Source organism: Rhynchophorus ferrugineus, unplaced genomic scaffold (assembly GCF_030347505.1).
Source record: "Rhynchophorus ferrugineus isolate W39M unplaced genomic scaffold, kcgeb_rfMv2 rfM4, whole genome shotgun sequence".
Lineage (NCBI taxonomy): Eukaryota > Metazoa > Arthropoda > Insecta > Coleoptera > Curculionidae > Rhynchophorus > Rhynchophorus ferrugineus.
Window position 1 is genome coordinate 24,713,385 of NW_027472583.1, and position 22,021 is coordinate 24,735,405.

The window sequence follows — 22,021 nt, forward strand, 5'->3', positions numbered from 1 at the left end:
AACAATGATCCCAAATACGCCAATAAGAACAGATGTTATTTCGAGAGACTTTGTGCCGAGAACTATTAAGTGATTGATTTAGTCCATATAAACACTAGCTGGTAAGAGGAGACTCCAAAATATTTTTAAAAATCCTTATATGTCAATGTCTCATAAACAATTCAATTGTACCAATTAAAAATGCATTTAATTTTTTGAATCAATTTCAAATTTATAGCAATATGATGAAAACAACAATTCAGCATCAGTATAGAAAACAGCTGTGTCAACTTAGCGAGAATAATAATTCCGTTTAATCCCGATATGTTTTGACAGAATTGTATTGGTCCTCTAAATTAGTTTTATTTTTTTCATTTAAAAGACAGAAAAATTATTTTAATCCAAATATTGTCGCTACTACAATATATCGATAGCTACAATTTTTCACTTGCACGCAATTTACGGATTCTACTTCGAAAGAACGAACGAGGCTACCCACAAATCGACCCATTTTTTGGTACCTTCATAAAAAGTGAAGCACTAGTCGGACAACCCATATAACTGAAAAAGTAGTAGTCAGAAAGGGCAAGATCTGGAAAATACAGTCAGTGGGGTAGCACTTTCTATTTTAATATTTTCAAGTATGTTTTATCGGTTTTACCAATATAAACAATACCAACATAATGTTATCAATATGTAGTCGAATGTTGGAGTCATGTTGGAGAATAATATTGTTATATATTTGCTCATATTCGGTCCGTTTTCGTGCAGTATATCCCCATTGATGTTTTCATTAGATAATGTAATCTTCGGTGCCAAAATCATCATTTTCAAAACGTAGAAGCCAATATTCATATGTTGAAATCGACGGAGCATAGTTTCCGTAAGCTTCACACAGCATTCGATGACCTTCAACCGCCTTTGTCTTCAAATTCAAGTAAAAAAATAAAACGTCACACAAATGCACTTTACTGGGTACAAATTCAGATATTTTCAACGCACTGAATGTACACTAAATGCTCAAGCTTCGACGAATTACAGATACCGAAAATTGAAGCCTCCAAGTAAGGTTTTAACATGAATTTGGTTACAAAGGTACCAAAAGCGATTTAATCCTAATTTATGGACGTAAAAATTTTAGAAATCATCATTCAGACTCATATAATCAAGAGCAGCAAATAGAACAATATAATATTATCTTTCCCCAAAAATAACACATTTAAATAGCTATTGATGTTCATCTATAGAAATGCATTTAATAATTCATAATAGTCAACAATTTTTCTAAATAATTACGTCAATCACTATAAGTTTTCGAGGATACAACGATTATGCCGGAACAACCTCGTTGAGATTATCGCTATACGCATTTCAACGTTATTCCATACTATACACTGAAATACGTATTTTATGTTTTAATATGAATATCAGTTCATTTTGCAGCAATGCAGCTATCCTCTGTTTATTGTTTCAAAGTTTTAATGCTGTGTTTGGTGTTCAGTATGTATTAAATTTATTTTTTAATTATTATTATTGTCTATTATTAACTATTTTCACTGTAATTGTCTTTTATCATTTCTATCAGATGCATATTAAAGTTTTCACTATTTAGGTTTTGTTTAGGTTATGAATATCTTTACAAGAAGCTTTTTCTATCAAATCAATGAATAGAATATAGAAAGGACCAAATCTAGGTAATAACGCTAGTAGAGTAAAACACCGTATCCACTTTTTTACTTAAAAAGATCCCAGATACAGGTGCAGATCTAAAATTTCAGACCTAAACCTAATTGATATTTGGTGCACACCACATAATTTAAAAACACGGCACAGTTTTCGCACATAAATATATTAGTTCAAAAAATGTTTGTCTGTTCAAGTCCACTGTTTGAGCAATTGTAGTATTTCGACGTTTTTATGATCACGCTCTGTTCATGTTTTTTTTCGCAAGTTCTTCGCCGACCCTTATAACCTCATTTATAATGTAAAATGGGGTATTAAGAATGCTGCTAAAAACTTTGTTTGATAACTTTGGATCATGCTAATATTAAAATTATTTAAGCAACCCTATAATTATTCACCGTAAGTCCTTCCAGTTTTTTTCGTTATATTAACAACTAATTTAGTGGTGTTTATTAGGACAAATAATAGCCGCATTAATCCTCATACAAAGTTGTGCTCGTTTCTTTTTAACGTGCAATTTCCAGTTGAGCTTGGCATCCAGTCTCATGCCTGTTCGCTTTACCGATTATCACTAGCAGGTAGTCTATGTTTTTTATGTGAAATCCATATAGTGTAGACTTTGTATTCAATTTTATTCGCAATTTCTTCGTCCACTCAGTAATGTATTGGCAGCTGTTTGTATTCTATTTACAGTAGTCTCAATATTGTTACTAGTAGCGAGTAGTGCAATATCACCAGTAAATTTGGCCATTGTTACTTATTTAGACATATTAATAGCTGGTAAATACTGAGTATTAGTTACTGTATCTTATTCTGAAATAACAATTGTCCTATGTAATTTTTTGCCAACGTGTATTCGAAGTCCTCAGTCATACTTTAAAAAAGGCTTAGCTCACGTCTAGAAATATGGCTGAACAATACGATATATTCTCAAATACATACGCAACACGATGTACCTAATTAACTGCTCAATGTTTATTTCAAAATCCAAACTGGTGAGGCGGAATATGTTGCCTTCTTTCTGTAATTAGTTTGAGGTCTTTTAAAAATAACTTCTTGAATAACTTAGATATCACTGCTAATGGTAATGTATCCTATCCGCTATCCTACAAATAATTTAAATGGTGGTCTAACATCAGGTTGCCTTTATAAGATTTTTGCGTGGTTACTATTATCTCATGTTTGGTCTCTCAATCTCCTATCCTGTTGAGACTGTTATATTTAATGAACTATGGTTAGTAATATTACCCATGAGTTATATCGTTCGACATTAACACCTCATGATGCCACCTTGCACCACCTGCAAGAATGTAATGTAAATATACCTCTTTAACGATGATACAATATTTCTCAGATTCATATAGAACCGAGATTATTTGCTTTTGAATTGCTTCAGATTATATTTCTAGGCATGAATATATTTAGCGCATGATGCATTTGTTTTCAAACAAATACAAACATCAAAAATAGCCTCTATTCCTATTTTATTTCAATGATACTTTATACAGACTTAATTTATTAAATTCGAACTCCGACGTGTTTTATAAATTATTAGTTACTCTTTAACTCTATAAACGATTCTGAAAAAGATACTTAACAACGGTTGTTTTGGAGGATTGTTGCAGAGAACAACACAATTACAAGTAATACAAAATTAATTTCAATAAATGCCTTAAATTTTAGATACATTTACGGATGGCGCTCGTAGGTCGAAAAAATTATCAAAAAGACCAAACAGGATCAAAATTGTTGGTGGAGATAGAGCAGACATAAAAAGCTATCCTTACCAACTATCATTATTATATAACGGACGCCACATATGTGGGGCCTCAATAATAAGTCCCAATTTTGCCCTGACTGCTGCCCATTGTACAATAAAGTAAGTTTTGGGTGGTTTTTTTTTATTAAAAATTTGATATACTATAAATCAAGCTTGAAAAAAATCACAGAAAATAGTGTTTAATTTTACAACATCAAAATAATAATTCCGAAATATTAATAATATACTATACAGAATTGTATATAGATATTTTGGCCTTCATAAAATATTATAAATACCTTGAATCAATCAAACGTTAAAAAATAATCGTAATCAAAAGTGTGTAAAATGATCTTTTTGTCAAGACATTCAACGTTAAACAAAAAGTTAAACTAATGCATGAAATCGATTGATATAGTTAATAAAGTTGGTGAGGCAACGAAACAGTGTTTATTTGCTAAGGCGCTTATGAACTGGAAAAATTATAATTTAGGATAATTAAATTTCTTTGAAAAATCCGTTGTTTCTTTTGGGTCATCAAAACTACTTTCCGAAATTTGTGCTGCTTTCTTATGACTCAGTTCGAAAAAGAAATTGAATTAACCTCAATTGATCTATATATTTGTTTTAGTTTAGTTGTGTCAGATTGCCTCCAAAGTGAAGTTATTGTTGCATTTAACAACTTCAAATAACAATATTTGCATATAAAATAAATTTTAATAATCATAAAACATTTGCATAAAAACAAGATTACTTAGTTGCACAATTTGAAAATGTTAAGATTTAAAATGTTCCTTCTTTGGTTTGACTTTTGACTGTAAAATAGCAATAGTGACTGCTTCACTCTTTTAAATGTCACATTTAAATTACCTTAGCAATGACGCAGCTTAATGTATTTCTAGCAGCTTGCAATACTTTGTGTTTGAGATTTCGAAAATTTTCTACTGAAATTATCATGGTAAACTCAATTTTAAACCTCAGTTACAATATACTACTGAATACTTTACTTTTTGACTAGCGGGCAAAGGAACTCTAATGGATCTCTCATCCATCTCATGTAGTAATACATGTGGAGTTTATGTAGTCCCTTATGTACTGTTTTTGCTGAGAAACTCAATAGTCATCGCTATTCAACACATGAGCTGAAAGTTCCCAGGCCTAACCCTTATTTTTTTAGTTAGTATTAACCTTCAAAAGGAAACTGTTACAATTTCGTGATATTCTACTCATAATTTTGTTAGTTATTGTGCTAAGAGTGACACTACTTTTGATATTAAAAACAATTTCGTATTTTAATTTTACACTGTTTCTTGATGGAAAAAAATACCGTTCAAGCGAAGCGATGGCTTGAAAAATGACATAGGGACTCTGCTCCATCAGAAACAACAATAAATCGTTGATTCGCTAACTTCAAACGTGGTTGTAGAGACGCCGATGGTGCAGAACGCAGTGGACATCCAAATGAGGTTGTAACACCAGAAAACACCAAGAAAATCCACAAAATCGTTTTAAATGATCGAAAAGTGAAGTTGTGTGAGTTTGCTAACATCGTAAAGATATTAAAATAATGTCTTGGTTTTATATTTGTTCCGTTATTTTATATTGTTGTCGCATTTGCGCTGTAGACCAAAAACACTAACGTGTTGATGATTCTGAGCAGTGTTTGGGCTTGTTTAAACATAAAACCGGAATTTTTGCATAAATATGTGATAATGGATGAAAGATGGATCCATCACTTCACTCCGGAATCAAAACGATCGTCATCTGAGTCGGCAGTAGCTGGCGGCAGGCTTATTCTGAGGCAGAATCACTCTACAAAAGTGGTATTCAAATATTAGAGCGGCACTGGAATGATTGTGTGGTTCTTGATGGTGATTACGTTGATCAATAAAGCCAATTTTAGAAAAAAAAAACACGTTTTCTTTGTTACATGCAGGATTTTTCAGCCCATGCGTTACAATATGTAATCAAATTTCTTTATTAGCGGACAAATTTTCCTGACTTTTAAATCATTATCAAGCTATGCTGACATACTCCAACTGTTGATTCATCTACTTCTATATCGTACACGAGTTCTGTGTGGTACTGTTATCGGAGTATGTCTAAATTTACCGATATTAAACCATTGAAATCAAATACGCCAACTCAGATATGATTGAACATCATACCCTTCATCATTAAACACCGGACTTCTGCAAATCAAACCGGAAATGTAATGAATGTCGAAAATACAGTTTTAATCAATATCGATAAATATTAATAACTGACAGTTGTTCCCGACTCTGATAATATTTATTATTACTAGATTAGACGCAAGCAAAACAGAACTGAGAGCTGGCTCCACATACAAAGACAGCGGAGGGCAAAAAGTGCGTGTGAAACGAATTCATCAACATCCCAAATATAACAGCAATACCATTGATTACGATGTTTCCGTGTTGGAGGTCTCTCCCCAGTTTGCTTACAATAGTTCCATCAAGTGTATCTCTATATCAAGCGTTGAACCAGCTGACGGTAAATAGCAATACTTTATTTTGAATTTAGTAGTAATTGTTAATTTTAGGCGCTGCAGCGACAGCAACTGGATGGGGCACTTTAAAAGAAAACGCAAACTATTTGCCAACTGAATTACAAACAGTCCAGGTGATCATAAATAATGCATAACATTTTTTGAAAACTAAACCACAGTATTAATAATTTTCATAATACAAATAAAATTACATAATATAATAAAAATAAAACTATGTGCTGCCATCCAAAGAATAATTTTGTTAATAGAAACATGAAAATATATTAGTAGTTTTAAGAGCGTTTACTAGATGGTCGATAAAGGAAACAATTTTTACGGTCATTTATTTAATATTAACTTCTATATGCTCCACGAGACGGCAGTATGAAGGTTAGAATTTAATTTATATATTTCGAAATCAGGGAAGAGACAGAGATGAAGTAATTTTGGTCTTTTATACCCTCTGACCGCATGGTACTAGTCTTCGTATATTGCCAACCGCTGGTTCCTTGTTAATGAATGTATGGTTGTCTACCTGATCGGACTAATCGCCAAGAGTTGTTACAGTTCTAGGCATTTATTTTAAACAAGTATTTCTATAAAGCTTTATTATTACATGACTCAGTGAGCTATGTATCCTCTATTGACGATATTATGGCTGTCAGATTACACCCAATAAAATGTTAATTAGATAAAAGACTAAATCGTTGTTCTAATAAAGAAATGTATGTACTTCTTGGATAATAATTCACTTCCCTGTTAGATCGTGAGCATAACGTCTATTAATATATGCTTTCCGAAGATCTAGATCTAGTAGTAACAGGACTCCTAGTAAGTGATAAACGGTTCCTTGTAGCTGAAGTTGTTAGCAATGTAATGAAATTCTCCTTCATAATATGCGTTGCGCCAGACGTCATTGGTAAACAACTATTATTTTGGCCAAGAAGTAGTTAGAACATTATCCCATTCCAGAAACCTATGAGCGTAATGGATCTAGTAATATGATAATTTGCGCCAATTTTTTCCCTGTTACATAACACATAACACTGTAGATTCACCGCTGTATTTTAATACCTTACAATATTGCTAAACGATTGTCATTTTAACTATCGATATCGATTCCCCTGAATTGTTGCTCCATTATCTATTTCTGGACCATGTTGGAATGCTGCTCGTTCTTGGATTCCAGGAACACAGCGTCTACAAAATCGCTAAATTTAATTGTGTCGTGTACCATTGTCTATCCACTTTATTTCCAGTCACTCTCGAATGCAATGTCACATACCAATATGACTATTATCATTTTCTGCCTCTCGCTAGTCATTAGTGCGGTTCGCACGTCAGGTAATTCGCATATTTGTTATGGTTCCACTATTTTATTTTATATTTATTATACGACCTAACATACAGTAATATCTTTAATGTAAGAAATACTTTTATTTCTACTAAGAAATAAATGCGTGTATCGAAAACAATGATTCACAACAGCAAGTCTAATTAAATATGTAAAACAAATGGTCATTCTTTTGTTTCATCGGTTTAATCTGCAAACTTGAAGCAAATAAGAAAAATAATTTTGGATGCAATATGATATTGCGCATACCATAATTTCAAGAAATATATAGGAAAGTGTAATAATTATTATATGCCCATGGGGATTTGCAACAAATCACTAGCTTATTTTGAATCACTGAAAGTTATATAAAGAATTTGAACAATGTTTCTGAGAAACATTGCAAAGAGATTGCAGAAGTTGTTAGAAAAAAAGGGTCTTCAAAAATAGGGTTGTGTCATATAACAGCCACATTATTTTGACGGCGTCTATTTATCCTATTAAGCGAACGATCGTTAATACAACCAAAAGTCAACTCTCCTTAGTTTGGTCGCCAAATTCATTCGCATTCACACCTACGCGTCAAAAAAACACTAAATCAAACAATTTATTGAACTTATTTGGCAAATTTTAACCCAGAAGATTAAAGTTAATTATAGACAAAGTTATATATTCGCTGGGTGAATATTCGCTTCAAAGAATATATGAAAAAAGTTTGCCGCTGGATCTAATCTAAGGATAGAAATTTGCACCCGAATTTCCAAAAATCCGCTCGGTAATCCAGAACGTTTACTTCAACTCACCTAAAACTATTAGATTTAGAATATTATTATAGTCAAAAATAAAATATAGTTTAATACTATGAAACCCATCTAACCTCTTAACTTTTTTAGGTGCCTATTATAAGCAGATCCAAATGTCTTAAAATATATAAATTCCGTGGTCTAATAACGACTAGAATGCTATGCGCAGGTAACCCAATTTTATTTATATCACTTTTTACAAAAAATAAAGATACATAGAATGCTATCTTCCGATGTATAAAGTTTTAGTCAAATTTTGATCGTTTTAACCACATGAGGGCGCACCAAGCGAGAATATTTATTCCAGGGAAAAATAAAACAATTGGATTTTAATAAAATATAAAATATTTGAAAAATACACCAAAAATCTAATCTAACATTATCTAAATCTATCTAACATCTAACAAATGATAACTTGTGTTTTAATTGTATATAGTTATTTTTCTGTTTAGTTTAATTATTATAAACTAAAAGCGTAATTTGTCCAATATATATTTTAAAATATAAGTTTTATTGAATATGGGAATATACATATTTTAGTTTTGATTACATAAACATCATTTCTTTTTTATATATATATATAATTATACGCGTCTATTTTATATATAGGTATGCAAAATTTTTCATTTTTGCCCTTTACATACCTGTTTATTTTTTATCAACCAAGCAATTACAAGCATTATTTTTCTTATTGGATTGCCTACTTAAGATGTCGTATATTATTAAATTATCGTTTTAAAAAAACAGCGTCATTGCTGATGATTATGTGAAATTTTCGTTAAATTTGGTTTTTCCAATAAGTAAAAACATGTAATGATTAGTTCTAACGCAAACGAATTAAAATATGATCCTGATACCTTCAAATAACATTCACATTTGACAAAAAGATTGTGTTTGTATTTTCTTCTAATTCCTTTTGAATATTCTAATATGGACTGAGCAACTGTTGATTCCCTTGTTTAACTTTTAGACATGTTTTCCTTTTCGATAGGATAAGGGGAAAATTCTGTGAATATTCACACATTATATATTTCAATTCGGTTATCGATGTAAATTTTAATGAAAGACTTACTTTTAAAATTACAATTAGGAATTTCCTCATGATTAAATAATGCCCTTTCACATTTTGATCCAAAATCAATTGGTCTGAAATACAAAGGCAAACCTTCCTGTTCGAAAACTTGATGTAGGAAATTATAAAAGGTTCCCTGAGGTTTATTGTTGTTTACTTTTAAAATCCGCTTCTGTGCTAGGGCAGGAAAATAAGTAATTTTATTAGAACTAGCTTTGGGAACTATCGACTGAAAACAGTCGAAACAGTCGTTAGTCAAGAAACTACCGACTGAAAATAGTAATTATTCTAAAATATTATCACATATTATTAATGAATTATTATATTAAGTTACTATTTTCAGTCAAATACACGGTTTGACTGTTTTTTTTTCAATTCGTGATGTCAGGCGAAGATGTACGAATCCTTTCCTGTATAAATTGTGAGAGAGGAAAGGACGAAGATAATTGCTTGGGGCAGTTAATTTTATATGTGCTTATATTTTCCAACGGTAGTATAAGCGAGACTGAGATGTATAAATTCCCTATCGAACTAACTTTAAAAAAGAAAAGGAAAAAAATAATTACTGAATACTATTATAATAATACGTAACATGCAATTTATAATTTAATTTTTTAACGTAGTAGAATTACTTCGAGATCGAGAGAGTAATCGAAATATTACCTATTATTGCTATAAAAACAGTCAAAATATTTTACTACTTATCATTCCCAATTTTAATCTTTTTACCCTATTACATTAACAATCTTGAAAAATATCGTACCAAAATGCTATAATATCAATATACAATATATTGTTATTTACAAGCAAGACTACCAAAAAAATCATAAAACTACATATATTATATATAAATCGATGTAAGCATAAATTGGGTACATTTTTGTCAAGGTCGCGTCTAGGACGACAGAGCCCGAACATTAAAATTCGGTCGAATAAAACAAGTAGAACCAAAAATAGTAACCAAAAATAAGACTGAAACAGTCGATAGTAAATAGTGACAAAATCAGTCTGACCGAAGATAGCGACTGAAACAGTCACTGGTAAAAAATAGTCAATTACTAAACAGTCGATAGTTAATTTCAGTCGATAGTTCCCAATACTAATTGGAAGCTTCACATCCTGTAAAACGACACTCTTGTTATATTTTTTTGCATTTAAACAATTAATATTTAGCTTGAATGCTACAAAAATTACGTCGTAACAACAAATGTCTATCTTTTGGTCAAAGACAAAGCAGACAGAAGTCAAAGAAGAACAAAATTTAAAAATAAAAAATAAGAAAAATCTACCAGTTTTTGCTTTTATACCAGCCCTCTAGTGGTGAAGATGTAGAATGATAACATGGCTACAGGTGTGCCCCTTTAAATTACCATTCTATATCTTTATATTTTGTGATTTTTTTATATTATGACACACGACAATTTCAGGTTTGGTAAAAGGCGGTAAAGATTCCTGTCAGGGAGATTCGGGAGGACCTCTCACCGTCGATGGAAAACAAGTGGGCATTGTTTCCTGGGGTTTCGGATGTGGCAGGCCTCGATCCCCGGGCGTGTACACCGACCTAATCAACAGCGAAATCAGGAATTTTATTCGATCAGTTGCTAATGTATAAACCGCTCATTTTCAATACTGTATATTATGTTTCTAGAAGGTGTTGATTTAAAACTGTTTAATACTAGATAAATAATATTGCCTTGTAATTAAAAGTATCCGTTTCATCAAACAAGTTATTTTTTATTGGGTTGGCATAATTTAAAACCGCATTTTGAAACTACATCCGCGGTATTGTTTTGCACGATTTAACAAAATATTTATAGTAACATGAATGACATAAAATTAGCATATCTGTATAGTATTTGATACTATACGTTTAGCTCATGCACATATTATACAGTGGATCCGATTAGTGATTAGTATATGTCCACAAGTGATGCGAAATAAAAATAGAAAATAAAGATAGAATCTAACCAAAAAATTTAAAATAGACGATTTTCACAGAAATAATAACATTTCCTCTTCTACTTATAGATTTTCATTACTCCCTTAGGCACTAAGATACCTATAGACTATATATACTCAATAGAAGAGTGAACTCACGTCATCTGAATTGATGAGGTCAAAACGTCAAAATGTTGCCGTATCAACTTTTAGTTTTAGCTCATTTTGGCTTTGACATGCAACAAAATTCTAATCTGAATAAAATAATTAAACAAAAATCCTATTATCAAAAGTAATTTATTTTAACATTATAGTACACTAGCGACCTGCCCCGGCTTCGCACGGGTGCAATGCTGATACTAAATTAAATACACTACAGAAAAAATATGAACGTTGTATATAAAAACATAGCGGCCCGCTCCGACTTTGCACGGGCATAAAATATATATGCCTATGTCACTCAATGAAAACATGATTAAAATCGATCCAGTATTCATTCATTACTGCCCTTGGCCTGCACGCATTAAATTTGGAGTAAAACAATTCCTCTTCCCCTATACTTAGTATGAAGATTTCCTGCTATCTTTGGAATATCTAAATTCATACAATTTTTATTACATTACACATTTTTAAACGCAAATTTTAAATTTGTAATATCTCCGAAAATATTTGTTTAATTTACATGCTGTAAGGAACCATATTGATCTATATTAATTGCACACTGTGTTTAAGGTACTTAATTCGATAAGGATTAATGCCGTATTGCTTAAAATAGCTTCGTAAATAAGCCATTTTCTCACGTAAAAAGTAAACAATAAAAATGGTTAATGTGGGTTATCCCTAAAAGATAAACATATACCATCGGGGACTTTTTTGTAGACCTTTTTATGGTGTACAATACTGTAGTACATTAATTTGATCTAACTTGTAGGGTTAGGCAGCGTTTTTGCTAATTGCTAAATAATCCTAAAAAAATAGGTTAATTTACGACATCACGTTAGAAACCTCTAAAATTAGCAATGTTGCCTTAGTATATTATGCATGTATTATACATATAAACCTTCCTCTTGAATCACTCTATCTATTGAAAAAAACCGCATCAAAATCCGTTGCGTAGTTTTAAAGATTTAAGCGCACATAGGGATATAGGGAGAGAAAAGGCGACTTTGTTTTATACTATGTAGTGATGTAATGCATATATTATCGAAGGATTTAAAAATTCAATTAATTAAACAGTTATAATAATTTGTAGATTAGGGTGGTGTTTTATTATATTTACATTGAACTCTTCCATGCCACCTATGAGTTAGAGTCTAATCTCTGGAGATCTAATGGAGATTTCCTGCAGCTATTGTATTTTAGTTATATACTCACCTTTAGTTGTTTCCACTCTCATCAGCCTGTCTTGAAAATTGTTGGCTTTGACTCATAATCCCATATTCCGAATTCTATCTAACAATCAAGTTAATTTCTTTTTCTTTTAGTATGAAAAGCAATATATCTGCTATGAATTATTAATAAATATTATAACTAATAAAACCTAATCAATTTTTATTTCAACGTTTACCTTTTTCCATCAATTTCTGATTATCGACACTATTTTTGATTATCTTCTAGCCATGAGTGATCATCGAGTATATTTATCCCATTCTGAAATATATATGTCTCATCTAAATACACAAATTGAAAATAAATCTTCCTTGATTTTATTAAAGGTTTTTATAAAATGTATCATATTAAAAGCAATGTCTGTAAGTTTCATTAGACGCCTTTGATACTTTTCAGACTAACATTATTCTCTGTAATAATTGTATTAAATTATATTTATAATGAAAAAACTATTCGCTTTTTTTATTCATTCCATATCTTTGATCTCTGATAGAGCTAAAATCAAGCTAATTTTGATTCGTCACCCGCTTTGTATGAGGACAGTTTTTTTTCAGTGAATCCAAGATTATATTTTTTATTTTTCCATGAGGACATGAGGTGATACGACCATTTTTAAAGAATAATAACTTTTGATTGAGTAAACGAATGACTGTTACCAGTTTAATGTTTTAATTTAATAAGTACCACTCGACATATGCCTCTTATTGCCACTGACCACTGACATATATTTACTTGTTTCCAACATAACAATAATCTATTAGTTTCCTAACTGAATGTTTTAGTTTATATTAACTATTTTCAATCGTTCAAATAATTTCCGTTCCAAAATTAGTAGCGTTCCAAAATTGTGCTATATTAATTTACAATATATAGTTATACACAAGCAGGCTACAAAAAAGAAAAAAAACATATATTACATATTAATCTATATAAGCATAAATTCGGCACATTACTTTGAAGGTCGCGGCTAGGACGACAAGGTCAGAACATTAACAATCAGTCGAATAAACTAGTAGAACCGAAAATAGTAACTAAAAGTAAACGACTGTAATAGTCGATAGTAAATAGCAATAAAATCAGTCGGACCGAAAATAGGGACTGAAATCAGTCGACTGAAAACAGTCACTAGTAAAAAAAGTCGAACCAAAAATAACCACTGAAACAGTCGATAGTAAAAATAGTCAATTAGTAAACAGTCGATAGTCGATTTCAGTCGATTGTTCCTAACACTAATTTTAGTCAAAGACATGGCCAGATTATGGCCATATATATTTTTATTCTTAAACATATTAATTCAATTTATTTTCATCAAAAGAGCTTAGCAAAATTGATACTATAGTAATCTAAAATGGACTTTAAATAAAAAAACAAACGGGTTTATTTTTAATATTTATTTATGGTTTTCTTAACCAATGTAGATAAATTCAGCGAATAAAGTAGTTACAGAATGAGTGAGTTAAAAATCGTGAAGAACCTAATACAATCAAGAACCCTAACAATTTCTAAAGAATATTGGCGCTTATTCTTCTGAATACCAGATGTACAGGAAAGTCATTGTTGTTTAACAGATGTCGGTAGGTTTAATTATGTTATGATGATGTTAATGCATGTTATGATTTGATACATATGTCATTATATTCTACTATTTAGTATTTAGTACAAGTTTCGTGAGCATGCTCTGAAACCTTAAACCTCAATATGTAAGAAAAAGGCATTCTGATACACCGAAACATTTTAAACGATTAGCGACCGATTACGAATAACGGGGAAAATCAACAAGATGGGAAGATAGTTAAATGACAGGCAAATGCTAAACCGAAAAATAGTCTAGTCAAATGTTGCTTCAAAGGTATGTTCAGAGATCATTTCTTGGCATCACTTGGCGAAGCCGACTCCAATCGTTTCGGTCGCAAGACTATGCTCTGTATTTGGCGATGCCAGAGTGGCATGTTGTGTTACGAACTGTTGAGATCCGATGAAAAATTTAATACTGATTACTACCGAAAACAAATAATCAATTTCAACCATGCATTGATCGAAAAATGCCCAGAATGGGCTTGAAGACACGGTCATTTTACAGCCCGATAACGCGCCGTCTCATAAAGCTAAACCGATCAAGAGAGCGTTGAAAGCACTTGAAAGGAACATATTATCGCACCAGAAATACTTTCCAGACCTTGTCCCGTCCGACTATCAACTTTTCGCATCAATGGAACACACGCTTGCATAGCAACACTTTTCCAATTTTGAAGAAGTTAGAAAATGGCTCAAAGAATGGTTTTGCTCTGGCGACAAACGTTTTTTTTTTGTAATAGCACCCATAAATTGCTTGAAATTTGGACAAGATGTATAAAATAAAATGGCCGATGAATTTAATATATAGATTTTTCCATTTTATTGAAAATTGTGTAGTTATTTTTTTCGAAAAAACTGATAATGACTTTCTAGTATACCTGGTAAAATTTGATGTTATTTTTATAAATAAAAAATCTGAACTATCAACGTCAATAGTAAATTATAAAAATAAATTATACATATATTAATTCTTTACACGTGATGCAGTCATTAATTTTTACAAAATATCTTTATCTAAGAACTAAATTTAGTCATCCTAATTGTTTACAACACTACTGAGTTTTTGTACATCCTTCCTAAAAAAAATTCAACAAACATCCGGAGTACTGTTATGAAACAACCTTCAACACGTAAACAAAAAAAAGGATTACGAATTTCCTTGAGACATAAGTATATGCAACCGAATGGTAATTAATAGCTGTAAAATGTCAATTACCTCGCCTATAAGAAAATGTACATACGACCTGTTCCTGCAGCTATCATAACAATATAAATAAATAAATATAATGATACAAAGTATAGGTGAAGTGTTAAAAATTTAAATAATATTATAGGCGGGTTAAATAAAAAAAACGTATACACGAGTTTTAAAGTTCATTTCTCCGAAAAATTCGCCACTTTTCGAATGAATCTCCCCAGTACTGGTATATTGGAATAGACACCGGGATAACCAGGACGTTCGCATCCATAACCCCATGAAACTATCCCGTACAATATTCCATTAATCACCAATGGTCCGCCAGAGTCGCCCTGGCAAGAGTTCATTTTGCCAGAGTCTTGATATCCCGCGCAGAACATTCGTTGTGTTAAGACTCCGTAAGACCTCATGCAAGCTTCCCTGGAAAGAGTGGGTAGACGCATCACTTGAAGATCATCTTCATCTTCTCCTTGTTTCCCCCAGCCAGTGATTGTTGCCAGTACTCCATGAGGTACTTGACTTCCTTTAAGAAAGAAATGCGAAGACAACATAAAACAAGGGTATTAATTTAATTAATATACTATATTTACCTTCTTTTGGTAACTCAATCGGTCTAACTAGCTCAGTTGTAACAGGTTCTGCTAGCTCCAACAGAGCTATGTCAAAGTCAACAATAGAGGAAGCATACCGAGGATGAGCGTACATATACTTAATTCGGTATACTTCACCTCCGGAGTTCCTCTGGGATGTACCAGCCCTTGAAATATGTCAACCATTGAGTGAATTACCAGCAGTTATCCATAATTGTCCTACCTTATTGATAACAAACTTTTCTCGAAACCGTGAACACAATGAGCAGCTGTTATCGCCCATTTCTTATCTACAAGGGCCGCTCCGCAGATGTGGTTGCCTCTAAATAATAAGGATAAATGATACGGGTAATCTTTGATGTTGGCTCGTTGTCCTCCAATAATTCGACCATCTGGTATGGGATTTTTGGTCTTAAAAGATATCGAAATGCCTGAAATAATCTTAAATTATCTGTCGGAATTGAACAAATAACAATTCAATTAGGATTAATTTAATGGCAGAACTGATTCTCAGAAATGTTTTAATTGGTGACGTGAACTTATGTTATCAGGTGCTTGAATGAGTTTTGAACATTTGTTACTTTGTCGTTTTCTACAACTTTTTCTCATCTTTCTGAAAACATGACTTGCCCAAAGAACATTGTTGGTTTGGTAGTGATGAAATTATCCATTTTCGTACTTCTTCAACATTTTTTAATTATGTACCAACCCACCAGAATTTCCTATTCGTGTTGTAGCAACATTCACAGTATTTACAGCCCTTAAAACGTAGCCAAATATTGTCATGCAAAAGGATGACTTAGTGTCTGTTACTCGCTATTACATGTAGCTAATCAAGTATCTGATTTTTGCATCGATGTAAGTAAGTGATAAGCAGAAGGAGTTATGTCTGGTAAGTATGCTGGGTGCGACGAAACTTCTCATTCGAACTGAAACAGTTCTCCACAACGCTTGTAGTGTATAGCCGAGTGTTGTGATGCAAGGAAATGAATTTGCACCTGTTACTCACTATTACTGGTTTGTTTTGTAATAATACGTTGTCGTTGCTGTTCTATTTGTTCAAAATATTTGCAATAACAGTTGTCAATATGTTCAAGAAGCTCATAATACACTACATCACACTGATCCCACCATATATGTCTTCGGTTTGGAATTGTCGTAGTAGACCCACTTTTCATCGTCTATCACAACCCGCCACATAAGCTTTTTTTGTTACATAAAATAAAACCTCGTTAAAACTGTTTAAAATGGCATTTTTAGTCAATTCGAGTGGAAGCTATGTTTCATCCTTAAGTGAATCTTTCTCATCACTCAGCATCTACAAACAGATTAATTGAATCAACTAGTAAGCCGTCTAAAGTCCTTTGAGAGCTTGAGCTGATTTTTTGTTCAAAAGATATGACAATCGATTGTCCTTTAAAATGTTTTGGTCTGGTCAAAAAATCAAAACCGACAATAAGTATATAACGGAGCAGATTCCATCAAATGGAAGAACAGAAGTAAGGAGTGTCGGAAATGCAATTTTTAATGTTCAATGATTAACGTCTACGTACATTGAAAAACTCAATAATGCCAGATGAAAAACTATTATGTTATGTAGAGAAATGTTAAAACCAAATTTATCAGTTGTTTACATTTATACTTCGCGTTTTCGGAAATAAGGCGTTTTCAAAATTAACGTAGCAAACGCTGCAGTTTGTATTTGTTTTGTCTATTGTTACCATAGTCACACATATCTAAACAATGCATCCTTTGCAGAAAACTAAACTGTATTATTTTATTACAGACGGAAAAGTAAAACGTAAAAAAATTCATTAATTAATTTATAAAAGTTAAATAATTCAACTCAAATTCAAAAGACATAAAAACCTCTTAATGATGTTTTTAAAGTAGCATCTATAGAGATTAATTCCAAACTCAATCACAACTAGCGACATAAAATAAATATTTTATTTTTAAACAATGCATATGTTTCACAATATTTATAAAGGCTGAAATGTTTCAAAATTATATCAAAACATTAATATATGTTGTTATATGTTGAAAACTCGCAAAATGTATATAGCATATGTTGGTAAAGTAATTTTTAAAATATTAAAGTGGCTGGATAACGGCTGTTACGATATATTCGAACAGTTTGGTAATTACATGAGCCTAATATAATGTATTGGTTTGTTACATAAGATATTTCAATACACATGCATACTTCTCTACACATATATATAATGTGATGTTAGTGCCTTTGGTAGCGGCTACTGTGTATCTGGCTCAAAATCAGAAATCAGAAAGTTGTGAAGTTTTCAACAATTGGTATAAAATGACAAATAATGACACATTGATGGTCCTAGCAGCTCAATGAAGAGACACGTATTGCTCCAAAACATATTTTATTTATGACAATGGCCACTTAAAATCGGTTTTTGATGATTTTGGCGCCGGGCTGGCAATATTTAATAATTTATTTAATAAAGAAATTATATTTAAACTTTTAAATCACGATAGTTCAAAAAATTTTTAAAAAATATAAATTTTCCGTACCTTCTTCTTAACAAAATATTAAATGTAAGAACCGAAACATGTAAGATATTCAATTTTCAATATTTTCGAACACTTTTCAATCGACAAACTTTTCTCTATAAAAATAGCTTTGGAATAAGACAAAACAAATTGTTATGAACTAAAAAGTCTAAAAATGGCCTAAGTTGCCGTTGTCAACAAACAAATAGTAGATAGTTGATCGCTATCCACAATTGCCAGTAAAAGCAGTAACAAAAATAAGGTATAGCCTAGGAGTATTGGAACTCACGACCATTATGACAGTAAGACGATACAAAGAAATATTGGAAAATACTTAAATAGAAGTCCTTCTGCACCGCCCTACCCACCAAACGTTTCTCCTTTTGAATTGTTTTTAATTTGTCCCTATTGCTCGGCACACTTATCATAATTTATTCACAATTCTTATTACAATTCATAATAATTATTTCAAATTAATCTAGTATAAAATCTGTAATATATCTAACTTACTAAATAAGCAATTATACATCCAGAACCGCAAAAATTTAATAAAATAGGCTTTCAAGTAACTGAATAATTCACTTTATTTTTAACTACTAAATTAAATCAACTTCATAAAATAGAAATAAGAAAAATTTAATTATATTTTCATAAAATATGAAAGCCAAACATGAAAAAACAAAATCGGATTTAATACTAAATAATTTTAATAACAAACAGGAAAACAACTTGAACTATAAGAAATTACTATTTCTGTCATATCAAGCAAGAACGGGATTAAATAGAGAAAAAACAGTGTTGTAATAATGAATCAAATTAACATTACACATATTATTACATAATCAAATCTCTACATATATATTAATAATTATTATAAAGAAAAAAATATAACAAAACTGAAAAATACTTCTTAATTTCCTTTTTTGGTTACGTAAAATGTTAGTTTATTATTCATACATTTATCACTTATACCATTATATATTTATATATTATATATTAGTTCGTATTATATGATGATTCAAAAATTATAAATTATTAGGAATATTTGAAATACCATCTTATTCTAAAACAAACATTACCATTATTTATACGTTTTTAACATAAAATGCACTATCAATAGCCACAACCAAAATCCAGAGAATTACTAACTTACATAACGCCAATTTAACATTAACCTAAAGACCAAATCGACATTATCAAACGATTAAAACCAATATTTAGAAATGAAGAGACCACACCGGTTACCTACTTACATGGCAAAACATAGAACGCACAAAATATTATAAACTGTTTGAATGCCATAATCAGTTGGAGACAAAAGACAGCCGCGAACTAACTAGATCAAATAATAGGTCAGACATACAATTATGTCTGTCCTGTTCTTTTTATCTTAATGTTACCTTTGCGTCGAGGAATTATTCGTTTATATAAAACGATTTGCGTTGTAAATATGATTTAATGTATTCGATTTAACTGTAACATACGGTGCATTATTGCAGGAAATGCACTTACAACCAATCACTTGACGCTCAGAATGTTTGTTGCGTGACTTTCTTACAGGTGGATATTAGGCATACATACAGTATATGTATATATATATATATATATTGATGTATGTCTATTCGAGATCAAATTTATTATTATTATTATTTAGATATATAAAAATAAAAACAGTGAGTAGTTTACTTTGGTATAAACACAATTTAATACAATTATCATAGAGAGAACTGTTAGTCTAGGAAGTATCTATAAAAAACTTCGGAACTTCCAACTCTTTGAAATTATAAGTCATCCGTCCATACACTGTTCCTAACATAGGATTCTTCTTCATACTATTTTCAAGATAACTCACGAAGAGGTATAATAAAAATAATGTTTTTAAAAGAATACAATTTTTAGAAGCATTTATGGAACATTTATTGTTTCAATTTGTGTATCTAAATGAGAAATGAATACTTCAAAATGGAACAATGAGCCACTCTTGGCAAAACGCTAGAACAAGAGTGTAAAGATAACAAAAGTTGATAAAAAAAAATTGATTGAAAGAATTGATTAAGTTTAGTTTGTTAATATTTTTTTAATTCGTTGTAGATATAATGTTTTTCATGCTGAAAACAGAAATGCTTTTATTCCTGGCGTAAAATTAATATTTTCTTCCAAATCCAAGGACAACTATAGACTATAGACAAGTAAAGAATAACATGTGTTTGCTCTGGATTGAAAATCAGCTGTTAAAGAACTTTATTAACCACAATAACGAATGAAACAGGAATTAAACGTATAAACGTACAAATAAGCTCTCTAATTAAAATAACATCAAAAAGGCGCTTAGAACCCTACCTCATAGGTGTTGTAGAAAAGAGGTAAATATAATGAAACAATCCTAATCTACAAACAATTGTGGCTGTATAATTAACTGTAGTTTAAGTGCTCCGATAATATATGTAATAGATGTACTAAAATGTTGAAATAAATTGTATTTAGTTAGGATTATTTTTGTCTCATTATTTTATTTACGTTAGTATTTTGTTACATGTTAGAGTCAAAATAAACCAAAATTCAAAGTTGATGCGTTAACATTGAGACGTGCTTGTATCATATCTTTTATGTATGCAAGTATTGCTTGCTGTTTTCAAAATAGGCATCGGATAAATTCATGCCAAAACATTTAGTATCCTTTATCTGGTGGAGTTGACAATTATTTATATCCACCGGTGGGCATGTTCCTATATGCTGGGTAAAAGTTAGATGGGTAAATTTTATTTCGTTTGCTTTAATTGGCTATATTTTCCGCCATAATTGTATTTTATTTAGGTATGCTTGAAAGTTCTGTGATGCTAGTAATGCGTTTGTTCCCACAGCAGTGGCTTCTGTCCGTATATTAGCTATATATGGGAGATACAAAATCGAAGCCTTACTTGTTGAACTTTTGAATACATTTAATGTAATTTATTGTGTTCATCGTTATGTTTTATGGTACGATGTAAATTACCCTAATATTATAGTATTAACAATACCTAACACTTTTTTTGAATTTAAAAATAAATAATTTCAACAAATAGATTAAATCACAATATCAACCAGTAAAAACAAAATTATTTGAATACGCTACAGATGTCATTTCATTTGACTTAAACCTAAAAAGGTGTGTCACTTTATGATCCTACAAGCTAGTCTCAAAAAATCACATCAAACACTTTTAGAAACGTATGGTAATGCTTCTCAATTATCGGCATTGTTTTCAACAATTTAAATGTTGGTATATTAATATAATTCACAAAATACTACCTGGAGAATAAAAAAAAATCGATGATAAAGATGATGACATTTTGTACTATTGAAAAACAAATAAAAGTTATTATCCATGGCATATTATGACTGGCAATGAAAAGTCGATATACTAGGACAATCTCAAGCGCAAAAACATTCTCTTACATGACATTGATCGGTCATACTTGCTATAGTTGTGAAGAATACACTGTTGCAGCTTGGGATGCTATCTAAGAAGCTACCAAGACCTAGCGCTTCCTGGTTCTCATTTATTCAGATCGATGCAGGATGGTTTAGTTAACACAGAGATGAACATAATAATTATCTAATGCGATTAAACATATTGTGGCCAGACAACACCATGGCAAAAGTGACAACAGAACTAATCACTCACCTGAGTAATACA

General features: G+C 31.1%; 2 protein-coding genes across 2 annotated transcripts; one reads left to right on the forward strand and one right to left on the reverse strand.

The window, feature by feature from the left end:
- The first annotated feature begins 1,327 nt into the window (after positions 1-1,327).
- LOC143194951 (trypsin alpha-like) lies at positions 1,328-10,842 on the forward strand. The gene is made up of 6 exons (XM_076401763.1): positions 1,328-1,479; positions 3,346-3,541; positions 5,727-5,935; positions 5,985-6,064; positions 8,157-8,235; positions 10,566-10,842. The coding sequence occupies exons 1-6, from the start codon at positions 1,425-1,427 to the stop codon at positions 10,748-10,750; spliced, it is 804 nt and encodes a 267-aa protein (XP_076257878.1). The 5' UTR covers positions 1,328-1,424; the 3' UTR covers positions 10,751-10,842.
- A 2,999-nt stretch (positions 10,843-13,841) lies between these two features.
- Positions 13,842-19,739, reverse strand: LOC143196670 (trypsin-1). Its single transcript, XM_076404554.1, has 4 exons — positions 19,599-19,739; positions 16,052-16,259; positions 15,829-15,995; positions 13,842-15,761 (listed from the first exon to the last, which is right to left on the reverse strand). The coding sequence occupies exons 1-4, from the start codon at positions 19,645-19,647 to the stop codon at positions 15,415-15,417; spliced, it is 771 nt and encodes a 256-aa protein (XP_076260669.1). The 5' UTR covers positions 19,648-19,739; the 3' UTR covers positions 13,842-15,414.
- Positions 19,740-22,021: the final 2,282 nt, after the last annotated feature.